The 24,269-nt window shown below is 45.0% G+C and overlaps 1 protein-coding gene across 1 annotated transcript in view; it reads left to right on the top strand.

Annotated features, from left to right (window-relative positions):
- LOC134355443 (transcription factor SOX-13-like) overlaps positions 1–24,269 on the top strand; it is a 224,782-nt gene that overhangs the window by 175,818 nt on the left and 24,695 nt on the right. The window contains exons 3-10 of the mRNA XM_063065317.1: positions 2,425–2,527; positions 6,127–6,213; positions 7,401–7,573; positions 9,685–9,753; positions 12,687–12,804; positions 15,913–15,989; positions 17,531–17,696; positions 21,960–21,998. Coding sequence (XP_062921387.1) covers positions 2,425–2,527; positions 6,127–6,213; positions 7,401–7,573; positions 9,685–9,753; positions 12,687–12,804; positions 15,913–15,989; positions 17,531–17,696; positions 21,960–21,998 — 832 coding nt within the window. The remainder of the gene's footprint in view (positions 1–2,424; positions 2,528–6,126; positions 6,214–7,400; positions 7,574–9,684; positions 9,754–12,686; positions 12,805–15,912; positions 15,990–17,530; positions 17,697–21,959; positions 21,999–24,269) is intronic.

Raw genomic sequence — 24,269 nt, forward strand, 5'->3', positions numbered from 1 at the left:
AATAATCAAATTTAAATGTGAATATATGGGCAGGCTAAATAATTATCAATAAAACAAAGACAGCAGGAAAGACCATTGAACGGGTGTTCAATTAGGGTGTTGGAAGCTGGATAGCTACAGGAAAGAAGCTTTGACGGTGACGTGTAGTCCTGGTGGTGATGGACATCATGTCTCCCTGTTGGCAGTTTGGTGACTACTAGGATGGGTGGGGTCAGCAGTAATTTTTCTAGCTCTTTTCTTCGCTCTTATTACTCCTAGAGGACATCAACCCCAAGTCCCATGGTTATGTCAGCATCAGAGCAGTCTTGCCTGCCTTGCTTAGTGCAGTCTGGACCTTTTGGAAACATTGCAGAGAGCTGAAAGGTGATCACCGGGAACACGTAATGAACCAGGCGCCATGGAGAGGGTGACGTCATAGATACAGCAGGGAAACAGGCCATTCGGTCCATTGAGTCAGTACCAAATATCAACCAACCATTTACACTAATTCTACATTGGTCCCTTTTGTTTTACAATGATCCATAGACATGCCAAACTTTTAATATCAAAGCTGAGTTTATGGTAACCTTCACAAGTACATGTATGCGCTTTTACAACAATTCCCCAGTTGCTTGCATCATTTTTAGTGGCAGGATAAGAGGTGGTAGAAGGTGGGGAGGTCTGTAAGAGCTGTGGGAGATGATAGATCTTTTCACTTTGTTCTGGAGTAACACAACCTGTGCTGTGGATCTCATTCACTTTTTGCCGTCCAATCAACCTCTGTCTTCTACTCTCCAAGTTCAAGTTCAGTTTATTGTCATTCACCATGCACATGTACACCACCAAATGAAACAGCGTTTCTCCAGACCAAAGTGCACAACACAGTACAGATAACTCTCACAGAACACAGAAAGCAATATTGCCACAAATGAATTAACAAATAACAAGGTGCATTTACGACAGAAGTTATGGAGTAAAGACTATAGCGCTACTGGCGCTTCGTACGTGATGAGGTTGAGAAATACCAAGTGGGAATACATTCCCACTTACCTCTGAACAGCACGAATCATGAATCATGCAGGCGGATATTGTCCACTGTGTAAGTTTAACTATGAAGAGGCTCTGCAGAATAAAACCCAGACAAGCAAACTCCAGCAGGGAGAGTGGTCAGGAAGCAAACCTTTGGATCTTCCCCTCTCTCCCTCCCTCTCGCCCATGCTTTCCCCCTTTTTGTGACCTCCCACACTCCTTTTGTTCCCCATCCCAGGACATTTTCCCTTCAGCCTTGCCATCATGCTCTTTTTTTGCTCCATACTGTGACCTTCCTGAAATATTCCTGGCTCATCCGGTAGCTGTTTCTCAGTGTAAAGCTCCCTGGGTAATGTTGCCACTGTTTGGGAAATTAACCGAACAGACCTGGTGTTGCCTATGGATTGTGTACAGTTTATGGCAGCGGTCCCCAACCACCAGGGCGCGGACAGGTACTGGACCGCAGAGCAGGTGCTACCAGGCCGTGAGGAAACAATACGAGTCGGCTGCACTTTTCCTCATTCCCTGTCACGCACCGTTGAACTTGAACATAGGGTTGCCAACTGTCCCGTATTTGCCGGGACATCCCGTATATTGGGCTAAATTGGTTTGTCCCATATTTCCCCCGCTAAGGTACAGCGTTCCTCTGAAACCTTTTGTGCCGAAATGGTGTAAAGCAAAGAAGCAATTACTGTACCATTAATGTATATGGAAAAAACTTTTGAGCATTCCCAGACCCAAAAAATAACCTAACAAATCATACCAAATAACACATAAAACGGAAAATAACACTAACATATAGTAAAAGCATGAATGATATGATAAATACACAGCCTATATAAAGTAGAAATAATGTACATACAGTATAGTCGGGAAGATGAAGGCCAAACCGATTTGTGAGGGGGGGGGGAATCTGCATGTACGCGCATGCGTACGTTACACATGCGCACACAGGTGCCCGCGCAAGGCTTCATGGTCATGGTAGTCTTTCCTGGTGTCCCGGGATTTGACTGCTACTTTTGTCCCTTATTTGGGAGTGAGAAAGTTGGCAACCCTAACTGTAAAAGACATGTTGAGGTGAGCTTAACCCTACTTGAACACCCACCGGGTGGGCCAGTCCGCAAGAATATTGTCAATATTACACCGGTCCGTGGTGCAAAAAAAAGGTTGGGGAACCCTGGTTTATGGTTGTTCTGTGAATTGCTTTTATTTCTATTCTGGATTATGCGCACCCCCTTTGTAGACAAATGCTATTTGCTCTACAGTTGTCTGTCGGGAAGTGTTTCACATGGCAAGTATGTTCAACCAGTTGAGCTGTTAGGCACAATGCACGGACCTTGTGTTCCATTAGTGCCAAGTAAAAGTCTGTGCCCTTTTGAGTGCAAACTAACTAAATTCCTCCATTTGCAATGCCAGGCTTCATCCTCACCGAGAGACGATGGCCACCAGGACCACAGTACGTTCACCATTGCATTAAGCAACCTGGAGAGAATGGATTTCACCAAGAATTTAACAGAGGGTGAGTTCAGGCCCAAGACCCTATTATAGAAATGCATGAGACTGCTCGAACTTGTGGCAGGGAAACATTCTTCTGCTGGGCTTCTGCAGCTATTTGGGGTTACAGAATATCTTTCATCTTCAGCTTGTTCCTCAAGTGTTGGTTGCAGTGTTCTGTGGCAGAAAGAACGAGGGTTTCAGCATAAACACAGGAGATTCTGCAGATGCTGGAAATGCACAGCAACACACGCACTAAATGCTGGAGGAACTCAGCAGGTCAGGCAGCATCTATGGAGGGGAATAAGCAGTCGCTGTTTCAGACTTGGTGAAGTGTCTGGGCCCAAAAGAGTATCAGTGGGCTGTTTAGCTGGCATCTGCTCCCTTATGACTCAGTTCTTTCCCTGATAGATCCTTGGGAATGCTATCCCAAACTGGATGCATTGTGGAGCCACTAAACGGGACTGGCTTAACTATTCTCCTCCTCATATCCTGCACTGCCTCAGTGTCCTTGAAACCCATCCAGCCACACCACACACACATGCACAAACTGTTCGGTCACAGGGAAGGGTTGAGGAAGACATCTGCTTGACAGGTGGACCGTCCCACTGAAGAATGGTCATAAAGTCGGAGAGTAACACAGGACCTTTGGCCAAACCCATCCAAACTGATCAACACACACATCAATTCTAGTCCCATTTCCTTGCAGTTGGCCCAAGTCTCTGTCACCTTCCCTGTCCATGTACCTGTCCAAATGTCTTTTACCTTCCTCAATGCCTTTTTGTGGAGACTCATTCGACGTACACACCATCCTCTGTCACATTTTTTATGCCATGGACCAGTACCATTAAGTAAGGGGTTTGTGGACTCCAGATTGGGAACCACTGCTCTTTGTGAAGACGTTCTCCCTCAGGTCTCTTTTAAATCTGTCCACACTCACTCTCACCTCAGACCTACAGTACGTCCTCTGAGTTTTAATTCCTTTTTCTTGGGAGAAAAAGGACTGTGTGCATCTATTCTGTCCAAGCCCCTCATGATCATATACATCTCTATGCAGTATCTCCTTAGTCTCCTGTGCTCCAAGGAATGAAGTCCTAGTCTGCCCAACTTCCCCCTATAACTTGCGCCCTCGAGTCCTGGGAGAGGCAGAAGATGGTCACGACAACCAGACGTCCAGCTAATGTTGGAGGGTGAGGAAGAGAAGAGAAAAGATACTTGTTACCCCAACTTAAAACCCTTGATTATAGTGATAACACACACCATGGTTCCCCAACTTTTGATTTAATCTGAAAGCCCACCCACCCCCCCAGCAGCACTATCATTTTGTGTTCTTTTTGAATACCTTTGCTCATATGGGGAGCTATGACATTTAGTCTATTCATAAGCTATATCTGCAGAGAATGGGTGAAAACCTGGATAGACTGAGCCTTTATACTGAGATTTTCACAGTAGGATATCCAAATATTATGATTCAATGCAATCAAGGTTGGCTTTATTCCCATCCAAATTGTGTGTGAAGACATAAGCCTTGAATGCAATGTCCCTGAGCTGTGAGCAAGGTCAGTAATATACCACATCCTCAGGAAACTCTTTGAATTTCAAGAAACTTACATGAGTTGCTGGTTTTTATTTTATTTATCTGTGATAACTTTTGGTTGTCAGCAGTTTATCCTTACAGCTTCTGAGAATGAGCCACCTTCTGCAACTGTTGCAATCCTTCTGGCCAAGGTGTGCCCATTCCAAATGGAAAGAGAGTTCCGGGGTTTAGACACAACAATGATGAAGGATCGAATGTTGTATTTCCAAATTAGGAAGGCCTGTGGTTCAGATGCTGCCATTTTCTCTTTATCTGCAACCCCTCTTGGTGGTCGAAGTCACGGGTTTAGGAGGGGCTGTCAAAGGAGCCTTGCAGGGTGGCCAGAGTACATATTGTAGGTAGCATTCACTGCAGCTGCCTGAGAGGATCTTGACCCAGCTTGAGTGATGTTGCGTTACTTGAGTGTGATTGGAGCCACACCCTCCCCTTCAGGTTTTGGGCGAGCATTCCATTGTCCGGATGCTTCCACTTTTCCTGTGAACTCCCAAGGTCTGCTCCTTTCTGACTGATGCAAATCACTTGTTGCCACAAGTTTTGTGCCCAAAGAATAAGGCGTGACCTGGGAAAGGAAAAGGTTGACCATCATCTGTTGACTGACAGGACGAGTCATGATCCTTTGGGATCCCAGCCACTGCCCTTCATGGCTTGCAGCTGTCAGGCAAGTTTTGATGCTGAGTTGGCTCCAGTCATTTCCAGTGTCCCTAGCAATATGACGTGCAGAGAACTCCGCTCGCCATCCACCTCGCCCCTCATCAGGACATGCCACCATGGACTCTTTACAAAGACATGTGGTCAGGTACTTGGAACATCTATTTTCCCTTTGACCGTGTGGCTAAGTACAGCCCCAACACCATATTCAGGTTTGCTGATGTCACCTTTGTTGGGCTGTGTCAAATATGGTAATGAATCAGCATACGAGAGGGAGATTGAAAATTTGGCTGAGTGGTGTCATAACAACAACCTCTCACTCAATGTCAGCCAGATCCAGGAGAGGGAAACCAGAGGTCCATGAGCCTAGAAAGCAGCTATCATCCTGACGAAGGGTCTCGGTCCGAAACGTCAACTGTACTTCTTCCTAAAGATGCTGCCCGGCCTGCTGCGTTCCACCAGCATTTTGTGTGTCTTGCATCCATCATCAGAGATCCTCACCACCCAGGCCATGCACTTTTCTCGCTGCTGCCATCAGGTAGAAGGTACAAGTGCCTCAGGACTTACAGCACCAGAGTCAAGACATTTACTACCCCTCAACTATCAGGCTCTTGAATAAAAGAGGATAACTATACTCATTGATTGAGATGTTCCCGTAACCAATTATCTCATTTTAAGGACTCTTTATCTTGTTATTTCAAGTTCTCGGTATTTATTGCTATTTACTTATAGTTACATTTGCACAGTTTGTTGTCTTCTAAGCTCTTGCTGTTTTATTGATCCTGTTTACAGTTACCATTCTATAGATTTGCTGAGAATGCCCGCAGGAAAAAGAATCCCAGGGTTGTATGTGGTGACATGTATGTACTCAGATAATAAACTTTACTTTGAACCTTGAACCAGATTTGTAACATCTTCCCCCTCTCTGCCCCTTCATCTCGGAGAAGTTTAATGCATCAGGGAATGTCTGGAACAGGGTCTCCCAACCTTTTTTATGCCATGGACCAATACCATTAAGCAAGGGCTCTGTGGACCCCAGGCTGGGAACCCCTGATCTAGAATTATAGAGAAATTCACCTCAGAAACAGACCTTTCAATGCATTTACTCTAATCCTACATCAACTCCTTTATTTATTCTTCCACATAGTCCACAGGTTCTTCCCTTGGCGCACACAATAGGGAAAAATTACAGTGGCCAATTAACTTATTACCCTGGTGTAGGAGGATATAGGAGGAAAATTCACATGGTTATAGAGTGAACCTGCAAAGTCCTCACAGACAGCACCAGACATTGTGATTGATCTGGTGTCTACTAGCTGCATGATTGTAATTTATGTCCAGTAGTTCTCTAACTGGTTGTCCCTTTCGCTCTTCTGCAGTTATGCCAAATATTGAGAAGTTACTGTCCAACGACTGGAAAGACAAGTTGCTGGAAAAGTGTTCACTGAACAGCAAAGATATCAAAGGTACAACGTCAGTGCTCGTGCTACACCTTCCTGTTGCAGTGGGCTGTCTGTTTCTCTCTAGCCTCCGCAATTTAACTGACTGCAATCTCCACACCTTGCGTTGTCCCTCCTGTGGATGTGTCAGACGACTGCTTTTGAATAGCCGAAATCGACTGCTGGTTAGCAACGCGGTATCCCGGGAAAGCCTGGGATTTCTCATTGCACATGAAAACAGAAGGAGCTTTTCATTTGTTAAGCAAATGGTCGAATTCACAGCACAGCAGGCAGCATCAGAAGTGAGGTGTTGTCGTTGAAATCTTGGTGACAAATGCAGAGCGTGGTCAGAGTTTGTGCAGGGAAACTTGTAATATCCAGACACACCGAACACTCTCGTGCTTGTGTCTTGTGTACATGATCCAAGTATTTTCCACCCACTGCACACTTTTGGGTAGTAATTAAACTTCAGAGTCTCCCATTGAAAGCCCATGCTAATCTTGGGGTGTAAGCCATGTTGGTTAAGTTAATGAGGATTGACTGACTTTACCCACTGTTAAAATGATGGCTGATTCAGGTTAATCAAGTTAAGGGGCATAACGTTTGTTTGATGCCTGACTTGTCTTCAGGAAACATTGTGCCTGCAGTTGTAAACCTTTCCATAACCTGAGCTAAGATGGAATCCATAGCCATTCCACCAAATGAAGAGATGTCTGTCAGAACTCAGAGTTTAAACTGTAGATACATCGGGATGGCAAAGGTCTTGATCACCTAATGCAAAAGCAGTGTTATGAGCTCGTCATGAATAATTATGACTCATTAAGCAGTTGTAAACCTAAAATGGGTCATTTAACTGGGAATTTCAGGCCAAACTCATTTTAAAGACAGAGGTACTTATGTAAATATGATGGGGACAGGAATCTCACAAGTACAATTCACAGCAGATAGGCTAAAACAGATGGTCCTTCCTGGGCAAGCTAAAACTGTTTAGCAAAAATAACCTGAAGTGATGAATAAAATTACTGTTTTAAAACAATGTCAATATTATTGGAGATAAACTTCTAAATGAAACCACATCAGTGGGAACACTGGCTTAGAGCTGGGTAACTTTCAAATGGGTGCTTCTTTATTAAAAATCATTCTGGCAAGCTTCTGTGCTCTCCATAGTAGTTTTTTTTTCTGACTAAATTAGTATCTGTTTTTGGACTGGCCAGGAACGGCAGAGAGTCTGGCGGAGAAGGAGCTGCAGCTGCTGGTGATGATAAACCAGCTGTCTAGCCTCCGGGAGCAACTACTGACGGCTCACGCTGAGCAGAAGAACATGGCAGCCATGTTGTTTGAGAAGCAGCAGCAGCAAATGGAACTAGCCAGGCAGCAGCAAGAGCAGGTAAATGAAAGACAGCCACAGGAGAGCGAGGTCAACAAGGGTGTGGTCGATGTCTGAATTGAAGCTGAGGCTCTGGTGAGGGTTCTTCAACCTTGAAACATCGACCTGTTTCTCCTCCCATCAATGCTACTTGATCTGCTGAGTTCTTCCAGCAGATTCTGATTTTGTTTCAGATTTACAGCATCTGCACAGTGCCGCAGTGGGTAGGGCTGCTGCCTCACGGTGCCAGAGAGCCGGGTTCGATCCTGACCTCTGATGTTCCCGATGTGGAGTCCACACAGTCTCTTGTGAACACGGGGCATTTCCTCCACCTTCTCTAATTTCCTCTCACATCCCAAAGATGGGCAGGTTTTTGGGATAATTAGTCAGGGTACAGTGTCTCGCGGTTAGATGGATGGTAAAATTTTGAGGGAACAAGGATGGGAATGAAAGGAAAATAGGCTATGGGGAACGCAAACACTTCTGTTAATGCCCCTCTGCCCCGACTTACCCCATCCCTATTTATTTATTTATTTATTTATTTATCTCTTTCCCCCTCACAATAACTCCTTGCCTGTTCTCCATCTTCCTCTGGTGCTCCCCTTCCCCTTTCTTTCTTCCAAGGCCTTCCGTCCGATGATCATAGTCATAGTCATACTTTATTGATCCCGGGGGAAATTGATACTCCCCCCTTCTCCAGCCTTGTATCCCTTTTTCCAATCAACTTCCCAGCTCTTGGCTTCATCCGTCCCCCTCCTGTCTTCTCCTATTATTTCGGATCTCCCCCTCCCCCTCCCACTTTTGAATCTCTTACTAGCTCTTCTTTCAGTTAGTCCTGGCGAAGGGTCCTGACCCGAAACGTCGACTGTACCTCTTCCTATAGGTGCTGCCTGCCCTGCTGCATTCCACCAGCATTTTGTATGTGTTGCCTGGGTTATGGGGAAAGTCGGTGAACCTTGTGATCTGCTACGGGCTCGGTGCTCTACAGACACCAGCTAAATAAAATTGGAGAAGAGTAGGCCACTTGGTCCCTCTAACCCATCCTATCTTTCAATTTTAGTAAGAGCATCAAAGTTTACGGGGAGAAAGCTGGAGAATGGAGATGAGGAGAATAGTAAGTGAGCCGTAATGGAGTGACTGAGGAGACTCAACAGGCTGAATGGCCTAATTCTTCTTCCGTGTTTTTTGGTCTTATGAACATCTGCCCTGTGTCTCAGGTTTATTAACACTGACATAAATTGTGAAGTTTGTTGTTTTGTGGCAGCAGGAGAGTGCAAGACGTAAAAATACTATAAGTTACAATTAAAAATGAGTGCAAACGAGGAATAGTGAGGTAGTGTCCGTGGATTCCCGGACCATTCTTGTTGTGTTCTGTGTTGCTCTGCCAAGCAATGTTGGGCGTGCTGTGTTGGTGCCAGCGTGTATGGCGGCACTTAGGTATGTTGGTTGTTGACACAAATGGTGCATTTCACTCTATACTTTGACGTACATGTGATAAGTAAATTTGAATCGTGAATCTTCGGAAATCTGATACTGGAGGTGAAGAGGCTGTTCGTAGAACTTTGAGTGTGCATCTTCAGGCTCTTGTACCTCCTCCCTGCTGGTAGTAATGAGAAGAGATGATGTCCTGGGGATTGAAGGTCCTTGATGATGGATGCTGCCTTCTTGTCCCATCTCTTGAAGACTGCCTTTAGTTTATTAATGTCACATATACCAAGATACATTGGACAGCTTGTCTTGCATACTGTTGAGGTAAAATCATTACACAGTGCCTTGAGCAAGAAAAAAAGTGACATAATAACAATGCAAGTAAACTGTAGATACTACTTGTGCAGATGGAATTGGCTGACTCTAGGCTGGACCCCCCTCTTTTTGAAGGGGGGAGGAAGGTGTTTTTCCAAGGGAAAAAGGAGCCTGGTTTACTAGCGTCATTCAGGAAATAAGGCCTCTAGTCCTCATCTATTCTGGCCCCCACAGAATCCGCAAAGGCTTGTACTTCCTTGGTCAGAATCCCACAGCAGATTTTTGAAGTGACACGCAGGTTCTCCTGAGTATCCTGCTAGTGTATATGCCTCAACCAACTTTGCTAAACCGTTGAGAGGTAAAATCTCAATTTTTTTCCTCCATCACAGATCGCCAGGCAACAGCAGCAACTCATCCAACAGCAGCACAAGATTAACCTTCTCCAGCAGCAGATTCAGGTAAGAGACCAGCTAGTAACTGCTTGACGCAAGAGTCCCCGAGAAACTGCTGAATGGGCATCTCGTTTAGGCTTCCACACACCTTTTGTACCTCCCAGCACTCTAGACAATGGAAGTCGCAGAACCCTGGGCACCCGTCCACAAACTCTGGTCCTGCAGCCAGACAGTCCCTGCATGGAACATGCAGGTAATGCTTCTGTATGTTGCAAGCTGGAATCTATAGTCTGATGAGCCTCTTGACCACAAATTTTAGGGTTTCCAGTTCCCTTAGTTTTCAGCCTCCTGTCCATTTGATCTAATGCACAGCCATTGTTCATCTGTTACTTAAAGTTGCCACAGTTGTGGATAAGGTGGTTAAGAAGGCATATGTTAGCCTTCATTGGTCAGGGGATTGAGTTCAAGAGCCACGAGGTAATTTGCAGATCTATAAAACTCCGGTTAGCCCACACTTGGGCTATTGTGTTCAGTTCTAGTCACTTCATTATAGGAAGAGTGTGGAAGCTTTAGAGAGAGACTTACCGGGGTGCTGCCTGGATTAGAGAGCATGTTTTATGTGGAAAGGCTGAGAGACCTAGGTCTTTTCTCTTTGGAGTGAAGGAGGATGAGCTACACCTTGAAAGGTAATAATTGGTGTAGATAGAGTTCCTTTTTCTGGGGTGGAGATCGCTAATACCAGATAACATCCTTTTAACTTGAGTGGAGGAAAGTTTAGGGGAGATGTCAGAGGCAGGTTTTTTACATAAGGTAAGTGCCTAGAATGCACTGCTGGGGATGATGGTCAAGGCTGATACGTTAGAGACATTGATGAGACTTTTAGATATGCACATGGGTGAAAGAAAAGTGGAGGGTTATGGGCTGTGTAGGAGTGAGAGATTATCATGGAGTAGGCCCATACCATGTTCTACGAGACTTCCTTTCGATTTGCTTCAGGATCCGTTGTTGAGAGAGAGCTAAATAAAGTCAAAGATCACTTAACCGCCACCAGATCATCTACCAACTCTACAATGAAATATAGGGCTGTACTACTTTCCCTGGTAGATCTTGCTGAGTTCTTGCACCCTGGGATTATCTGATGCTCGTGGCATTAATGCTACCTGTGATTTGATACTTACAAAGAGTTGCCAATAAAGAGTTACTTCTAACTTTCCAATCTGAACCATTTAATCAAGACCACTTCACTCTATGATGAGATACCAATCAGGTGTCACGTACACAGAATGCTGGAGGAACTCAGCAGGCCAGGCAGCATCTATGAAAAAGAGTAAACAGTCGACGTTCTGGTCCGAGACCCTTCATCAGGACTGGAAAGGAAGGGAAGAAGTCAAAGTAAGAAGGTAGGGGGAGGGAATGAAGTACAAGGTGACAGGTGACAGTTGAAACTGGGAGAGACAGTGGGGGTGAAGTAAAGAGCTGGGAAGTTGATTGATGAACGAGATAAAGGGCTGGAGGAGGGGAATCTGAGAGGAGACGATAGAAGACCTTAGAAAAAAGGGAAGGGGCAGGAGCACCAGACGGAGGGGATAACGTGAGAGAGGGCCTGCTGAGTTCCTCCAGAATTTAGTGTGTGTTGCATCCGCAGATTCTCCCGTGTTTCTGATCCATCAAGTGACCTGTGTTAAAGAATTCTGTACAATAACAGAATCAGGATCAGGGTTATTATCACTGAAATTTGTTGTTTAGCAGCAGCAGGAGAGAGCAATACACAAAAATGGAATACACAGTACTGTGCAAAAATCAGGCACGTGCACAGGCGGGGAGCTGAAGATTTTTGCACAGTATTGTGAGTAATTTTATCTATTGCATTGTACCGCTGTTGCAAAAAAAAACAAATTTCATGACATAAATGAGTGATAATAACCCTGATTCTGATGTGGGTCTCTATTGTGGACTGAGAGTGGGAAGGGAGAGTGGATTCATGGTTGGGAAAGGGGAGGGAGAAGGAAGCACCAGAGAGACATTCTGTTATGCTCAATAAACCAATTGTTTGGAATCAAATTACCTTGCCTGGTCTCTCATGGCTAGGTGTGTCTGTACCCATGCCACACCCTCCCCCTCCCCCCCAGCACTCCTCTGCCACCTGTCCCACACCCCTCCCACGGAGCTTCACCCTGGCCATTCCCAACATCCTTTGCTCCCACTGGATTTATAAACTCGCTCTCCGCTCCACGTTGACAAATACATTACTGTGCAAAAGTTTTAGGCAGCCTAGCTATATATACACGCCGAAGACTTTTGCACAGTACTGTATGTATATATAAGTTCAATTCAATTAGTTCTGAAAAAGGAGAGCAAAAATAGTGAGATAGTATTAATTGTGCTGTCATAGTAATGAGCTGGTAATCCAGTTGACCAAGTGAATGGGTGTCAAATCCCATCACGGCAAATTTAAATGCAGTTAACCAGCGAAACTAGGAATGGAAAGCAAGTCTTGGCAGCCCTGGTCCTACAACCATTGGTTTGTCATACGAACTTCCCTGATTCCCTAGTGATCATTCGGGGAGAAGAAAAGTCAGTTTTAACCATGTCTTCCACCAGAAACCAGGACCCCACCTGCACCTTCCACCATTCAATAACATTCTGACTGATCTGAATTTGGACTCATTTTCCCTCGAGTGCAAATCTGAGCAAGGCTAATTTTGACCTGAAGTACCACGCAGGCAGGATCATCAAGGACAAACCCCGCCCTATGGATGGAGAAAATGGATACTCTTGTCCGTGTGGCACCATTCTGTCGGTGAACACAGCAGAACCAATACTTTCTTTAGCTGTGATGTGATGTTTGGTGCTTCCTGCTAAGATGATTATAGACTTCAGAAATGTAGTTTTTCAGTATTTTATCAACAGTGGCATTGATTATTGTGTAACTTTATTGCAAAATTATTAGTTGCAATATATTTACAATTTAATTAAACATGGAATATCTTGCCTTTCAGCAAGTTAACCTGCCTTTTGTGATGATCCCAGCCTTCCCTCATAGTCCTCAGCCTCTCCCTGTCACCAGTGATCCCCAGATGGGTCTCCCAATGCAGCCAGGGCTTTCCTGTAAGCCAGGTAAGTAGCTTCTGATCTCGTGTGGAGCTGTTGGTTTAACAGAGGCCTGACACTAGTAGGTAATCTCCATTGAGAATGGATGTTCAGCCGTCTAATCAATAATTGTACTGTACATGACTGTTGCTGCGTGAAACTGAGGCAGGTACTGTAACTGAGTAAGGCTCCAGGATCATCCCATCTAGAATATTGTGTTCAGTTCTGAGTACTCAAGAGAAATGAGGATATGGAGGATGTTGTCTTTGCTGATGGTTTTTAAGTTTAAAAAGATTGAACTAGGCAAAGCAACACACACAAAATCTGCAGACTTTCTCATGTTTGTGCAACTAGGCTAAGATTATATCCTTTGGAACATACAGTAAAGTCAGTTGTATGAAGTTTTTACACACACACACACACACACGTCTTTTTGCATAGTAAATTGCTTCGAAGGCATTGACAGGACACCACTAACCAAGCATTGAGAACAAAGAAAGGTGAGCAGATGGGTTTTGAAGGGTGGGATGGTGAGTCAGGAGTCGGAGGTGGTTCTATATTAATCTATCATCATTATGCACCGTGTTGTATAACGTGGGCAAACAGATCTTTCCATGACCATGATTGTTTTTGGCAAATTTTTCTGCAGAAGTGGTTTGCCATTGCCGCCTTCTGGGCAGTGTCTTTACAAGACGGGTCACCCCAACCGTTATCAATACACTTCAGAGATTGTCTGCCTGGCATAACCAGGACTTGTGATGTGCACTGGCTGCTCGTACGGCCATCCACCACCTGCTCCCATGGCTTCATGGACCCTGATCGGTGGGGGGGGGGGGCTAAGCAAGTGATACACTTTGCCTCAGAGTAACCTGCAGGCTAGCGGGAAAGCACCTTACATCTCCTTTGGTAGAGACATACATCTACCCCACCACACAATACTAATCCTATTGACCAATTCTTGGTTGAAGCCTTCTATGCCTTGGAATTTCATGTACTGATATAGAAAGAAGCTCATGAAATTCAGTGAAACACACCTAGACAGTGCATTCCAGAGTCCAAGTACCCTTTATGTGATACGAAATCCACCTCAGATTCCTTCCTCATTTACAGGAAGAGGTTTCCTACTGTCTGTCCTATCTATCTATGCCCATGATAATTTTGTATACCTGGCAGCTAATGAATGGAAGTGGTAGGGAGCTAGAGTCCTTTTTGTTGGGGACGGACGTAGCCCAGCATTTCCATGGTACAGAAGTAATTTGTCACTTCTCAGCCCGGGCTTAAATGTGGTTCGATATGCCAAAACCTGGCTGGAGCACGTTCTCTCATCTCTGGCCTTTTGTACATCCCCTATATCCTATAGCAACCCAAGTCCCATCCTGCCTCCTTGCCCCTCATTCTTGCCTGTTAAAACCAATCTGCTCAATCTGTTCTCAGTACTTGGTTAGTGGTGATCCTGTGGGCACCCCTGGAGTGATGTACTATGCAAAAAGTGTGTGTGTGTGCATGCATGTGTATGTAGGTGTGTGTTTGTGCGCTTGTGTGTGTGTGTATAAACATTTGAGGACTTTGTCACCTTTGTCACAGTGAGAATAAAAACAGAAAACGCTGGGAATATTTGGCAGGTCAGATCACAGTGTTAAGAGGAGTTACTGTCTCAAGTCAAAGACCTTCATCCGAATAAAACCTAGTTGTAGGAGCCATGTATCTGTATTGTATTTGGTGTTGTGTGTTTATTATGGGTAATCTGTCACGTGGTTGGGGCATGGTAGAATCGAACGAGTACAGTTTCGAATTCACGCTTTGTGTAAGTTAGTTGATTCAGTTTAGCTTGAGGGAGTGAGCGGGGCATGATATTTTTTGTTGACCATTTATTTTGCAAATTACACTAATTTGAACACTAGTTACTCTTATTTCTCTATATCGCTAGTTTTAGTTTCATGAGTTTTTATCGCTGCAAGATCGCTCATATTTGTTGGTTTCGTAATAAAGCATCGAATGTACTTTTTTTTGACTTGAAACTCAGTTACTTGAAAGCAGGTCACACAGTATCAATTCCCACACCCGTTCTCTCAGTGGTTTTGGTTTATTTTCAAGTAATCACTACACTAGTTAAACCAGCATAAAACTGATGGGCAAAGGATATCAGGCCAGAACTAACGTCCGTTCCATAGGGGCATAGATAGGGTAAATGTGCACAGTCTTTTCCCCAGTGTAAGGGAATCAAGAACTGGAATACACAGGTTTAGGGAGAGAGGGGAGAGATTTGATAGGAACCTGTGGGATAACTTTTTTTTAACCTAGAGGGTGTTCCATACATGGAATGTGGTTCCAGAAGAATTGGTTCAGGCAGATATGTTAATACTTAAAAGATACTTGGACAGGTACATGGATAGGAAGGTTTAGAAAAGGGGTTCCCAATATTTATTATGCCATGGATCTTTATCATTAACTGAGGACCCCAGGTTAGTAACCTGGGGTCCCAGTAACCAGGGTTCCCATTTAAACTCCATTTTTCCTATATTCTTAGAAGAATATAGGACAAGTGAAGTTTAAATGGGAACCCTGGTTAGCATGGACTATTTGGGTCAAAGGGACAGTTTTCGAACTATATGACTCTGTGTCTCAATCCCCCACTTCCTCCAACTCTGCCCTGATGGCCACAGAATGATTTATAGTGCCCCCCCCACCCCACCATGAGCCAGAAGATAAAACATTGGGGGTGGGGCGGAACAGAAGACTTTACAAGTCTTCAGCTTATCTGAAGTGTGTATTAACTCCCTTCATTAACAGATTGGCCAAACGTTCAAAATCTCCACATTTCCATTTTACCAGCCACTTTACAGTCACTGGATATGCCACGGCTCTGTTTTATTCTCCTAAGCGAATGTTTGGAGATTACAGAGCTCACTTGATGGTGGAATTGAGTCGGTGGGTATGGTGTAAACTACAGAGGTTGGGGGGGTTGGCTTTGCTCAGAAAGGTTTCACTTGGTGTCTTCAAAAGTGGAGAGAATTGAAGACAGAATGCAGAGCTGATGAAGTTTTTATTTTAACGTTTGATTGTCTGGGGTCTCCATCACTTGTTTAGGCAAGTTCTAATTTTCGATTTGATTTTTTTTCCCCCTCCACCTGCCAGGTGACTATAACATGCAGTTGTTGCCAACTCCCCCTGGAGCCAGGAGGACGCCAGGGCCGAGCCCTGCACACTCTCAGGTAAGTGAGGCAGGGAATTAGAATCCCGTTTATTGTCACTGACATGTGTCATAACATTTATTGTTTTGCAGGAGGTGTACAGAGCAAGGAATTAAAAAATTTTAAAATGCAATGAGAAATGAAGTAAGTAAATAGTGCAAAAGAGATGTTGTTCATCAGTTCGTGGACCATTCAGAAATCGGATGGCGAAGCTGTGCCTAAAACATTGAGTGTGTGTCTTCAGGCTTCTGTATCTCCTCTTTGACAGCAGAAGTAAGAAGAGGGCATGTCCTCCATGGTGAGGGTACTTATGACAGATGCTGCCGCCTTGATGTACCTCCTTTCGAAGATGTCCTCAATGATAGGGAGGCTTGTGCCGTGATGGAACCGGCTGAGACCACAACTCCTTGCTGCCTCTTCCAATCCAGTGCATTGGAACCTCCATACCAGACAGTGATGCAACCAGTCAGAATGCTCTCCATAGTATGGCTGTAGAAATCTGCTAGAGTGGCCTCAAACTCCTAATGAAGACTCACCACAGGCCTCCTGTCTTTATGATGGAATCACCATGTTGGCCCCAGGATAGATCATCTGAAATGCTGACGCCCAGGAACTCGAAGCTGCTCACACTTGCTACTGCTGACTACTTAATGAAGATTGGTGTGTGCTCCCCTTCCCAAATTCCACAATCTACCAGGCCTCGGACTCCAGATTCGCCGAGTCACGTACCGAGAGGCTCTCTGGCCCGCAAGGACCTCCAGTCCCGGGAACTGCCGACCTGGGAGGGTCTCGCCGGACTAGGGTGTTACCAGTCCTTCTTCTCATTGGTCTTCGACCGCAGTGCTCATCAGCTCGATACCTGTCCGTGGATGTCCTTCCTCACACGTCCACCTCACACCGGCCTGCAAACTCTAAGCGCAGAGTGGAAGCCGAGATTCTGCCCGAACCTCTACTGCCTCCACATCTCTGCCTAAACCCAAACCTGACCCCAAATTCTCCTGTCATTTCCCGAAACCATCGCTAGGATCCTAAAAAAAAAACACCCAAGTCTGAGCCTCAACCTTGACGTAGACCACACCTCGGCGCCATCTTGACTGACCTGTGTGAAAGGATTATTCTAATCTGACTGCTTTATTCATCCTTCCCTTGCCCAACCTTCTTGGTAAGGAGCATGAATGCTGGTAATCTCTTTCATTGATTGAAGCTCTATCTGTCCCTTTATTATGACCCAACTACCAACGGTACTCGGCACTAGCAGAGTGACTAATGAAAAGCTGCACCAACAAGCAGCCTTCCAGAGGAACTCAAGGGGTCATGTGGCATCTGTGGGGCAGCAAGAACTGTCGATGCTTCAGATTGAAAATCTGCTCCAGGCTTTGACCTAATTCCCTTTCCCCACAGATGCTGCTCGACCCACTGAGTTCCTCCAGGAGACTGTTTGTCGCTTCAGATTCTACCAGCTCCGCTCGGCTTTTGAGCATCCGTTGAGAGTGGGGGACAATGAGTAACTTGACATTGGTTTGAAAATCTGATCTTTCCTCCTTAATTCCTCCTGGCTTTAGGAGGAAGCATCCCAGCCACTGAATCTGACCGCCAAGTCTAAAGGAGGAGACGTTTCAAAGTCTCCGTCACCTCCACAGGCTAAACACAGGAGAGGTCCCTCACCTTCCAACTTCGCAGTCGCATCGGAGCTGCAACCGAGCACACCGTCATCCTTGTTAACCAGAGGTAACTTGCTTTCAACCTTCTGATTCTGCTGGTCTGGAGGAAGGCATATTTTATTAAATTAGATTAGATTAGATTGGTTATATCTGCATCGGCAGCTACAGTGAAATGTGTTAAATCAGCGAGGATTGTACTGGACAGCCCGCAAGGGTTGTCGCACTTTTGGTGCTAAAAATATGCCCACAACTCACTGACCCGAACCGCACGTCTGTAACGTGGGAGAAAACCGGCACACCCGGAGGAAACCCAGGCCTGCAATCACAAGGAGAACGTGCAAACTCTTTACTGGCAGTGGTGGGAATTGAGCCCCAATCGTTGATCACCGGTTAGCGCTGTAAAACGTTGTGCTGTTACGCTACTGTGCCTATAGCACAGTAAGAGCATATTAATATTTATTCTGTTACCTGTAACTTTTTTGCTGCTTGAAGATTCAGCCAAATGCTTTAGATCTGAAGAATCGCCTGTGGATCATAGAATCCTAGAGGCCGCCACATCCATAACTATAATAGCTCAAGGTAAATTTTATTATGAGAGTATATGTATATATGTCACCACATACAACCCTGAGACTCATTTTCCTGTGGGCATACTCAGCAAATCTATAGAATAGTAACTGTAAACAGGATCAATGAAAGATCAGCCAGAGTGCAGGAAACAACAAACTGAGCGAATGCAAATATAAATAAATGGCAATAAATAACGAGATCATGAGATAACAAGATAATGTGTCCTTAAAGTGAGATCATTGGATGTGGGAACTCCAAGTGAGTGTGCTTATCGTTTTTTGGTCAAAAGCCTAACAATTGAGTGGTAGTAACTGTTCTTGAACCTCGTGGTGCAAGTTCTGAGATTCTTGTACCTTCTACCTGATGGCAGCAGCAAGAAAAGAGCCTGGCCTGGGTGTTGAGGATCTCTGATGATGGATGCTGCTTTGTAACAACAGCGTTTCATGTAGACGTCCTCAATGGCTGGGAGGGCTTTACCCGTGATGTACTGGGCACACAGCACAGTTTCCATGTTCCCATTTTCCAGTACTTGCTTTGTAGACTTGTTGGTTTTGACAATTCATGCGCTCATTCAGATGGTGTTTTTACACGAGGGGTGATATGTTTGTAGAATGAGCTGCCACAAGAAGTAGTTGAGGCAAATACAATAACAACTTTTAAAAGACAGTTGGACACGTTAATTGGAAGGAAACTGGACCAATAAGTGTATGGGATGATTCAGAGACATAGATGGAGTTGATAGCAAAATGCTGTTTCCAAGGGTGGAAATGGCTAATCCCGGGGGAGGCATATTTTTAAAGTGACTGGAGGAAAGAGTTGGGGCGGGGCGGTGTCAGAGGCAAGTTCTTTACAGAGAACAGTGAGTGTATGGAAGACCTGGCCAGGGTGTTGGCAGTAGAGGCAGATACATTAGGGGCATTTAAGAAACTCTTATGAATGATAGAAAAATGGAGGATTTTGTAGGAGGGAAGGGTTAAATTGATCTCAGAGCAGGTTAACAGATAGACGCAACATTGTGGGCCAAAGGGCTTGTACTATGCTGTAGTGCTTTATATTTTAAGTGCTAACAAGCCAGACTTAACTGGATGGACAGTTTGGTCAGCATGGGATAGATGGGCTGAAGAGTCTGTGTGTGGCTCTCATCCAATGTTGTGAACGCATCTGCCTCCACCACCTTTTCAAGCGCCACATTTCAGAATGAAGAATATTTTCCTCAAGACCCCTGTAACTCTCCTGCTTCTCACCTTAAACCTGTGCCCTCTAGACACACCTGCCACGGGGAAAGGTTTCCTACAATCTACTTTCTGTATGCCTCGCATAGTCTTATACACCTCAGTCGAGTCCGCCCGAGAGCATCTCTGCTGCAAGAGAAACAAACCTAAGCTGTCCAGTCTCTGCTCATACCTGCAACATTTCATTTTGGGATTCATCCTGGTAAATCTCCTCCATCCTCTGTTACTTAGAACATGCAGAAGAGTGCTTCCACCATTTTCGGTTTTCTTGCACAGTAGGTCGTACTGGCGCAGTTCAATGGGCAGTTTTGTTTGACAAACACTCTTGTAGATTATTGTTCCTGGTGTGGGAACAAACTCCGCACTATACTGGAGGCTGGCCACTTCCTTGCCTTTACTTCCGTGTGAAAATAAACGCTTTGCATTCTCCATGGCATTTTTCAATGCTTACCTTTCCCCGTCCAGAGTGCGTGGTCCTTGTCATACTCATGGCCATACAGTAACAGGCCCTTCAGCCCACTGAGTCTATGCTGAACATTAAGCATCATCTCACACTAATTCCAATTTTCTCCCATTACCATATCCCATCTCATCCATGCTAGGGGCAATTTTCAGTGGGTAGTGAAATCACTGACCCATATGTCACTGAGTCATAAAGAGATACAACATGGAACCAGGCCCTTCCCCCAAGCACTGGTCAGTAACTGATGCTGAACATCAACTACTCATTTCACACCAATCCTACATTTATCATGAATTTAAGGTGGGTGGTAACATTTGGTAGAATTTTCCCAAGTTCTACCATCCACCTGCACTCTAGAGTAAATTAACCTATCACTCCATGTGTCTTCAAGACATGGGGAGGTACCTGAACATTTAAGGGAACCCGCAATATCACAGGGAGAATGTGCAAACTCCACACAAACTTTGTCTGAGGCTGGGATTGAACCGGACTAAAGAAATCCCTCCTTTTCTCTGTTCTAAAGGAGCGTCTTTCTATTCTGAGGTTATGCTTTCTTGTCCTAGACTCTTCCACTCCTGGAAATACTGTCTGCCTGTCCACTCTATCTAGTCTTTTCAATATCTGTTGGTTTCAGTTAGTTCCCCCCTCTTTCTTCTAAACTCCAGCAAGTACACGCTCAGAGCCATCAAATGCTCCTCGTATGTTAACCCTTTCATTCCAGCGATCATTCTTGAAAACCTGCTCTGGATCCGCTCCAATGCCAGCTCAGTCTTTCTTAGATGTGAGGCTCAATACTCTCACAACACTCCAAATGTTAACCCTTAACATTCTATCCTTGCTTTTATATTCTAATCTTCTCAAAACTAATGTTAACATTGCATTTACCTTCCTTACTACTGACTCAACCTGCAAGTTAACCTTCAGAGGATCATGCACTAGGACTCCCAAGTCCTTTGCACCTCTGATTCCTGGCTTCTCTCCCCATATGGAAAATAGCCTATGCCTTTATTCCTTCTACCAAAGTGCACAATCATACACTTCCCTCTACCACTTCTTTGCCCATTCTCTTAATCTATCTCCCTACTTCCTCAACGCTACCTGCCCCTCCACCTATCTTTAGTTAAGTTAAAGTCTGTCCCGAGCCTTATATGCTCATCAGGCCGGTGCTTACGCCGGTTTCCGTGGCGTGAAGAGACTGAGAGAACGAGACTCCCCCCCTGGATAGGACGCCAGTCTAACGCGAGATTAACCCCCAGCATTTTGCCGGTACCCATTTTCAGCTGGGTGGACTGGAGCAGTGTGTGGTTAAGTGCCTTGCTCAAGGACACAACACACTGCTTCGGCTGGGGCTCAAACTCACGACCTTCAGATTGGTAGTCCAACGCCTTAACCACTTGGCCATGCGCCACATCCACCTATCTTTGTATCATCCATAAACTTGGCCAGAAAGCCATCAATTCCATCATCAAAATCATTGTCATATAACATGAAATCAAGCAGTTCCAACATCAACCACTGCAGAATGCCACTAGTCAACGGCAGCAAATCCTTTACTCCCACTCTTGGCTCCCGCCTATCTTCAATCCATACTAGTGTCTTTCCTGTATCACAGGCCCTTATCTTGTTTGGTAGCTCCATGAGCAGCAGCTTGTCAAAGATCTTCTGAAAATCCAAGAAAACAATATCTACTTACTCTTCTTTGTCTATCCTGCCTAACCCGTGACAGTGAGGGCTTGTGACTGTGGAACCTGATCTCATTAGTTTAGAACCATAGCTGAGCAAGGGAGGAGAAGGTTTCCTCTTGTTGATATAATCACAAATCACTTCTTGTGCTCTGGGTGACCAGAATGCTTGGTAAGTTACCAAGGGCAGAGTATTGTGTCTTCAAACACCTGCGTTGGGTTTAAGTAGGTGCAGAATCCAGCACCCACGCTCTGAGCAGAAGTGCGATACTTGCTGTGTGTTTCACTGTGACTGAAAGGCTTCTGCATTGGGTGGGGGACTTCACAGGTCTCTTTGTTTGGTAGGATACTAACATTCCTTTTCAACTGCCTTTCTTTAATAGAAATGATAAGTAAAGAAGTTTTCTGGAGGATTCACTGGGGTCAGTAACTGTTCATTTTTACATTTTAAGCTTGTATGTCAAGCCAGAAGACTGTTTGGCAGCTTTTTTTGTGATGTGCTAAGAGCTTCCCCCAGACATTAAGTTGGGGCTGTCGTCTCATGTCCCACACATGCAGAGTAGTCTCCACAGCCAACTGACCTTCCCAGTTGGTGGAGGTAGGGGACAAAAAATGTCAGAAGGAACGAGTTTACAAAAGGCAAACAGCTGAAAGGTGATGCTGGAGGAAGTTGAGTCAGGAAATAGGCTGACAGTGGTGTCCATTTGAATGGAAAATTAGGAAGAAATGTAAACGCAGTGATCCCACAATTTTTTCCCAGTTACACTCCTCTCTCTCCAAATTTGAGTCTGTAAGTCCTTGACTTTTCTCTCTGGCTTTTATAAGTACTGTACAGGAGAGTTCTAGCAAAGCAAAGATGAGAAGTAATCATGGAGAGCCGATGAGATATACTTAATGTAGATTCTCCCTTGCTGTTTGAGCAGGTCCATTAAACCCCTAAAGATAGATGATTATGTGAAGAGAATTGATACTTTGAGTTGTCCAACCATGGTCTAAAATCTGTTAAGAAATATGCCAAAGTGCCATAAGATGTGAGGGAATGTAATAAATGCAGGGTCCCAACATTGCTCAGTTTCATCCGCATTAAGTTAATGAGCAACTAGCTGCAAATGTGGCAGCTAGAAGGCACTGGGAGTGAGGGGTGCACAGTATCCACTTCCCAGTAGGATCTACCCCTTTCCTGCATGTCATTCTATCCTGGTTATCCCAGTGAGCAGGTGCGAGACAGCACTAGTTCCAACACATGGAAAGCTAAGTTCTCATTTCCAGTACAAGATGACCTCACGTGTTCGTGTGGCGTGTGCACCTATGGCTCATTGTGTGCAAAGCAGTTGTTCGTCTCTTATCCATGCACATCTGTCTGTCTGACCGTCTGTCGTGTCTGTGTCTGTCCCTGTCCCTGGGCAACTGCCTGTCTCCGACTGTCCTGAGTGTCAGTCTGACCGTCTGCAGTGTCTGTCCCTGTCCCTGTGCAACTGTCTGTCTCCAACTGTCCTGAGTGTCTGTCTCTGCCCCCGTGCAACTGTCTCTGTCTGACCATCTTAAACGTCTGTCTTTCTCTTTCTGTCTGTGCTACACTTGCGTCTGTGCAGCTACTCTCTGTCTATGTCTGCTGCGGCTCATCTCCTTTGGCAATATCCAGAGGCAAGACAAAGGCGACCATCGACCTGCTCTGACAGCTCATTCATTACCATCCAGTTCTGTCGGAGAAGACAATGAGATGGTCTAGAATGAATCTGAGGGCCATGTCGGACAGTTAGCTGTCATTTCACTCTTGTTCTGTGGATCCAGTTAACGCCTCTGCCTTGACTTCCTTTCTCCTTTTGGACATTTCCCCATGTTCTAGGACACCTGAGACAATTCGCTAAGAATTTGGACCTCTGACTCTTGGACACAGGACAAGACAAAGTTAGATTTCTGATTGGCATTTTTCTAAGTCTGACGTCATCACCAATCAGCCCTGTCTGTGTCACACTCATTTCCTCATTGTCCCCGTAGTCACTGAACCTGCATTTCCTTCCTGTTCTTCTTCCTTAGTTGGGCAGCAGCCAAGAGCACACACAACTCACCTCTCCCTCTCCAACCCTCACTAAAGTAGTCACACTCCCTCCCATTGTTCTCGGACCTCGAGGGCGGATCTGCTTAAAACCCCTCCTTCTGACGACAATTCACAGTCACACTTCCTGATCTATCTTGTCTACTTTTCCTGAGTTAACACCCTGTATTATCAGGCAAAGGAACCTTACCTCGAGAGTTTTTGAATTAAAACAGAATATATCTTAAACTTAGTGACAAACTCTTCCTTGACAACAGCCCACTCCCAATTCTAAATCAGAATCAGGTCCCATATCACTGGCGTATGTCGTCAAATTTGTTGTTTTGTGGCAGCAGTATATTTGTGTACTATGTGTATGTATGTGTGTGTGAATATATATGTATGTAATTAAATTAAATAACCGGTGCAAATAGAGAGCAAAATTAGTGAGGTAGTGTTCATGGGCTGGTTCATTGTCCATTCTGAAATCTGATGGCAGAGGGGAAGAAATTGTTCCTCAATCTTTGAGTGTGCGTCTTCAGGCTCCTGTACCTCCTCCCTGATGGTAGCAATAAGATGAGGGCACGTCCTGGGTGATGGGGGGTCCTTAATGATGGATGCTGTCTTTTTGAAGCATCATCTTTTGAAGATGTCCTCG

Source organism: Mobula hypostoma, chromosome 13 (genome assembly GCF_963921235.1).
Source record: "Mobula hypostoma chromosome 13, sMobHyp1.1, whole genome shotgun sequence".
Lineage (NCBI taxonomy): Eukaryota > Metazoa > Chordata > Chondrichthyes > Myliobatiformes > Myliobatidae > Mobula > Mobula hypostoma.